This window comes from Salvia hispanica, chromosome 1 (assembly GCF_023119035.1).
Source record: "Salvia hispanica cultivar TCC Black 2014 chromosome 1, UniMelb_Shisp_WGS_1.0, whole genome shotgun sequence".
NCBI lineage: Eukaryota > Viridiplantae > Streptophyta > Magnoliopsida > Lamiales > Lamiaceae > Salvia > Salvia hispanica.
This window is the reverse complement of record NC_062965.1, coordinates 13,477,123-13,483,070: the sequence shown is the minus strand read 5'-3', so window position 1 is coordinate 13,483,070 and position 5,948 is coordinate 13,477,123. Positions and strand designations below refer to the sequence as shown.

Below are 5,948 nucleotides of genomic sequence, written 5' to 3'. Positions count from 1 at the left end.
CCACGGCGGGAATGGTCCACCAACGGAGATTTCGCGGCAGGCAGCGTTGGTAGAACTTGATTTCAACTTGATTTCGCGGCGGCGGCTAGGGTTTTGTGGAATTGGGGGAGAATTTTTGAGAAGAGAGAGTTGATGGGATGGAGTGAGAGAGAGGGGAGTTGAGAGGTCGATGAAAATGCCGCGTAAATTTCGGACCTGCCGTTTCGAAACTGATTGTGTAGTGTGTTATTTTACTGCTTTACCCTTTTAATGCACGAAAATGCACAAATAATGCAATACGGGATCAGATTGGCCCTTTTAATCTAGTCCATCCATTCCATCAATCTAATGGTTGATATTAAGAAGAGGAAAGACTCTAAGAGTGTAATAGGACCCTAATGCAACCCTATATATATATATATATAGGGATGTACTAAGATGACAACCCTCTTTATTGTAACACCATACCACCATTTTAGGCCATTGGATCTGAAAATCGTGTGCTTGTCATGCTGCCACGTGTAAAAACACGGAAGGGTAAAATAGGAAATTTCTAATTTTACGTTACCAGATTGCAGTGTTGTTCATTGAATATTGCAGTCTTACCACAACAATATTGCAGTTTACCACGACTGCAATATCTAATGCAGTAGACTGCAATATCTAATACAGTAGACTGCAAACCCGTGTTTTTTCACGAAACTTAATCCTAGTCGTCCATAGATGAGATCTAACGGACTATATTGGTGGTATGGTGTTATCCTATCTATGATGGCACCATAGTGCACCCCTATATATATATATATATATATATATATGTGTGTGTGTGTGTGTGTGTGTGTGTGTGTGTGTGTGTGTGTGTGTGTGTGTGTGTGTGTGTGTGTGTGTGTGTGTGTGTGTGTGTGTGTGTGATCGAGTGGAGTGAGTTGGCTAGTGGAATGGGGGGTCTTTTTACCATTTATGGTAATTATGAATCGGGATTCTTATTCGCCGACGGACCAAAATAGAAAAACGGGACTCCTATTCGCGGACAAAGGGAGTATGAACTATTTCCATTATGGTTTGTCCATTAAAACTATACACTTTCTATTTATGAAACTTTTTTCTAGGCCTGCAAATTTAATCTGCGGGTTTCGGGTATTACCCGATCCCGACCTAATACCCGAAGGTTTTGGGTACCTGAAACCCGAAATCATGGGTTCAGGTATGAGTTTGGGTAGTTAATGTTAGGATTTTTCGGGTTTAGGGTACCCGAAACCCGTATTAGGGTACACGACTAATACCCGATTAAACCCGATTAATTACGTATTTGGATAAATATTTTTATTTAGTATAGGGCCTATGGCCCATAGGATAAATCTGGGGTAAATTTATTTAATCACATGTAGATTTATGTAAAAAATTTCTTTATTTTAAAATTAAGTAGTGTATATTTGTTTAATGTCTATTATATGCATATATAGTCATAGAATCATAATCTAGAGAGAGCTAAAGCATTATAATTGAAGTTTAGACTTTTAATAATAGTATTATTATGTTATTTTTAATAATTTCTATTCTCATCACAATATAATTTATATAAAAGAATAAATTTGAAATATACTAATTTCGGGTTTATGGGTACCCGATTAGTTAGGTTCGGATACCCGCACCGGGTATTAGGGTACCCGAATTCACATAGGGTCGGATATTGGGTATGATATTTTTGAGATTTCGGGTTTACAGGCCTACTTTTTTTCATTTAATAAGATAAGATTCATTCTCTATTAATAATATTTTAATTATTTTTTTTATTATTATTATTTATTTATTTTATCAATTGTGCATTAAAATTCATACCCCGTTGAAGTTTATGTTCTTAACGGGAAGAGGGAGTTCATTTTATTTGATGGACTTAAGAGAGCTTCCCAACCAATTGTTTCTTTTTAACTTTACAATTTTATATCCCATTCGCCGCCCTATGTTATTTGGAATGATTTAAAAATAAATGTGTTGCGAATAATGAGCAGAAGAGAGTATTTAAATATTATCATACTATGAATTTAAACATTCATTCCAAATTCTTTTGCCCCAACGAATACCCAAGTAAAGTTGATCGAAATTTCCTCTCTTGACAGCCTTACAATCAAACCAACATAAAACACTTGTCCACTCTTGTCCAAAACTGGAAACAGAACACTACTACTATATTCATAAAATCAACATAGGTAAGGACTATTCTTTGTTCTTCCGCAAAGGGGAATAAATTCTTGTATAAGAATGTATATGCAAAGTGTGTTGACCAAAAATGATGTTTACAACCACCTCAAAATAAAACTATACTACTATACTTACAATCCAATCCAATCCAATCCAATATATATTTTCCCATTTATTACAGAAAAAAACAAAGTCATAGTAAAACTGAAGCACATATATATATAATTATGATAAGAGTAGTATATATCATCAACATCAAACCAAGTTGGATGATACAAAGGTTACATGAAAAAACATAAATATTACATAAACCAAATTACGAAGCAGCACTAAGTTCAGCGTTCATTAAGCATGAAGAGAAATAGTAAAAAAAAAAAAAAAAAAACACAAAACACTCGTTCAATAAGCCAGACATACATCCGCAAACAAAATATTGTTGTATTACCACCTTAATTTGCCTTGGCCCCTTCTTATTCGAAACTCGTCTTGCCTTTCCACGACGCCATTCTCAGCCTACAGAGACTGAATGGTTGCACAGGTGATGAGGGCGGAGCCGGGCATTTCATTGCAAAGAGCCTTGTTGCCAGCATTGGTCGGACTTCCCCCGGAGCTACTGTTTGAGAGGGAAACCAAGGTGGATTTCTGCAGAACACCGGTGGGGGACGATCCCAGCTTCACGGATGAGAAACTCGCGCCTGCACCTCCACTAGTTGAGCTTGTTAACACCTCCCCTAGTGGTCCTCCCATCGAGTTCCCCCAAACAATAGGAGACCACGGTGATTCCTTTTCAACCGGCTGGCCAAGATCGTGACTCACTCCCAGGCTCATACGGATAGGGTCAACCTCGTGAGAGAGCCTTAAAGTCGAGAGAGTGGATTTCTCGTTTGTGGGTGAGCCAGTGGAAGATGAGAAATCTGGAGCAATAGGGATGGACATTGACAGTTGGGTCCAGTCGGATTTCAGTTCTTCCGGCCACGAACCAGAGGCACGATCCGACTGATGATACTTTGGCCAATCATCGATAAAATGGTGAACTGGATGTTGGCTGTTGTTTGCATCTTTCGTGTTGAAAGAATCCGAGTTACTGCCGTTCATGTAGGATATCTTTTCTGAAGGATTGAGAAGGCAATCGGAGGAGACACTCCCAAACTCCAAGTGGGATGATTCTTCAAACGGAAAGTGCTGCTTTTGAAGGGTGTACGGGGCATCTTTAGACTTTGCACCAATCGTTGGAGGGAGCAAGGAGAGGCCCCGGACGTCTTGAGCTCTGCCAATAAGTCGTATTTTGTTTTAGAACAACAAAAAAAAAGATATAAACTAATTATAATAATCCACCTGCTAACAAGATGGTCGGCCGAAGCAGCATTGGGCTGCAGGGAATTAAGTTGATGTTGCATCGCACTGAGGCTGTTGGACACATTGCTGGTGGACATCGCCGATGCTGATGAGGAAGAAGCAACCGATGCCACCTTTGATGCAGCGGATCCAGAGACAGCGTGGCCAGTGTGGCCTTCCACAGGCTTTCTTGAACGGTGGCGGCCCCTATTAATGTGCCTTTCACAGTATTTCTGATCAGGGACAGCATCTCTCGAGCACCGCCATTTCTTCCCATCTGTTCTCCTACACCTTCCCGGCTCAGGATCATTGCTGCCAGAGAAGCCTAGATGGAATCCACCCCACCCTACTGCACAACCAAATACATAAAGTGTGAGCCCAAAACTCCAAATATACTAATGCCATAATATATGTGGCCTTTACATTATTAATTACTTCTAATACGAAGAACTCGAGAGTTAACTATCAGTTATGGCCTGATCTTCAAGAAATGTGGACAAACGGAGGATGACGTGACCATCAAAACATGCCACATAAAACAAAATGACATTTTTCAATGTTGTTTTGTCTTATGTTTTTACTCTTAAAGGCCCCATCATCCTCACGTTGGTCCCTGCCAACAACTCCTCAACGCCGATACAATAAGGGGTCTACATTTGTAATCACGGAACAAAGATCACTCAATGTGCAGACATCAAGTCAATAGGTGATACTTAAACCATATCTTAACTTGATGTGGGTAAAACAATACACCAACTATCAGACAAGCTTCTTCACAAAATGATCAATGCATATCAAGAAAACACAAGGATCATAACTGAATTCCAAAACCGATGTCAAGAAGACGACAAAGAAACATACGAAAATTGGAGGCGTAAGAAGCAGGTGATCCATATGAGTAGAGGGATCTCTTGAGAGGGACGAGCAAGTTGGAAGGGACAGGCACATTAGCAACAATGTGTTTATAGATCAAAGCCTGGTGTTCCAGATCCATCCATTGTGAAGGAGTAAACGGCCCTTTCAATCTCGAAAAACTCCCACGAAACCCGCTTCCTGAAATCAATCATCAACAAACCATCAAAAAATTGAATTGTTCTGCCACTTCCAACAAAAATGGAGTAAACACCCCTTTCAATCCCTAAAAACTCCAATGTAAGCATATATATACTACATCTTCATTTCCAATGTCAACTTCAACTTCAACTCATAATCTAAAACTAGAATTTAGTTGAGCCCTAAAACAGATAGTTACAAGTCAACAGATATCTGAGGGGAAAAAGTAAAAAAAAAAATATGTTTACCCAAAAAATATCTTAACCAAACGGAATCTAATGTTGCATCAGTGAAGCCGTGTAATGCCAAAATTACAGCCTAAAACCCAAATCTCAGATTAAACAGTGAAAACGAATAAAACACTCAAATCAAAACATTCAACTAAACCGTTCACAAATTTAGCATCTTTTTAAGAAAAAACAAAAATGGGCATACCTCCATTCCCAGCATTGGCCTGATCCTGGCAAATCGAGAAGGCGATGCTCCTGGCGGAGGCGGCAGCATCAGGCGGCGGCGCCGGAGACGAGAAGGAGAGCATCTTGTGGCCGTCGCCGGGCGGCGGAGGCCAGAGATTGGATCTCCCGAAAGCGTCAGAGGCCATCTTGGGGGAGAAATCAGGCTTGAGTAATTTGTGCGATTTCCAGCAATCCTGAGATGTTTGGTTCACAGATCCATGGGCGTTTTCATGTGAAGGCAGAGAGCCTGCATTTTGCTTGTGGCTCAGCACCCCAAAATCCATTTTTGGTGAGAAAGGAAGGAGTTTATAGGGTTATCCCCACACCACAGCATGAGTTCATCTCAAGCAATTTCTGTGGAAAGCCAAAAATTGTAAAGAGAGATAGAGACACAGTGGAGTACTAATTTTGTTTTCAATTTTTATTTATATAGAGTGTTGTGTGAGGAAAAGGGAGAGAAATTCATCTGGGAAAATGGCAACACTAAATCTATTGAATTCTGGGTTTTGCTTAAATATCTTTAATGATTTGATTACAAATATGGTACAGGAATAAAGGACTTAATGCACACAAATATGGTATTTTAAGAAAGTATTTATCTTCTTTATAAATTGAGACTCCATCTAAAGGGAATGAGCACACATAAAGCAATAGGATATCATTAACATTGTTCTGTATTGAGAAATAAACATTATAGTAATATTTACCTGTTGTACTAATCATTTCTTATTTTTAATTCTAATTTTAGATTACAAAAATTATTTATAATAGGAAACAATAAAAAATTAAATAGTAAAGACTAAAAATGCATAATTTATAATAGGCAATTGAAATAAAGAAATAAAAATATATCAAAACATTCACATAAGAAAAAATCCAATTTTGACACATATGTAAGTATTATTGCATGACTCAATTTACATACAC

The 5,948-nt window shown here is 38.7% G+C and overlaps 1 protein-coding gene across 1 annotated transcript; it reads right to left on the bottom strand.

Moving 5' to 3' along the window:
- Positions 1-2,374: 2,374 nt before the first annotated feature.
- LOC125202703 (growth-regulating factor 1-like) lies at positions 2,375-5,472 on the bottom strand. The gene is made up of 4 exons (XM_048101150.1): positions 5,002-5,472; positions 4,375-4,566; positions 3,514-3,862; positions 2,375-3,445 (listed from the first exon to the last, which is right to left on the bottom strand). Exons 1-4 carry the CDS (start codon positions 5,303-5,305, stop codon positions 2,692-2,694), a joined length of 1,599 nt encoding a protein of 532 aa, XP_047957107.1. The 5' UTR covers positions 5,306-5,472; the 3' UTR covers positions 2,375-2,691.
- Positions 5,473-5,948: the final 476 nt, after the last annotated feature.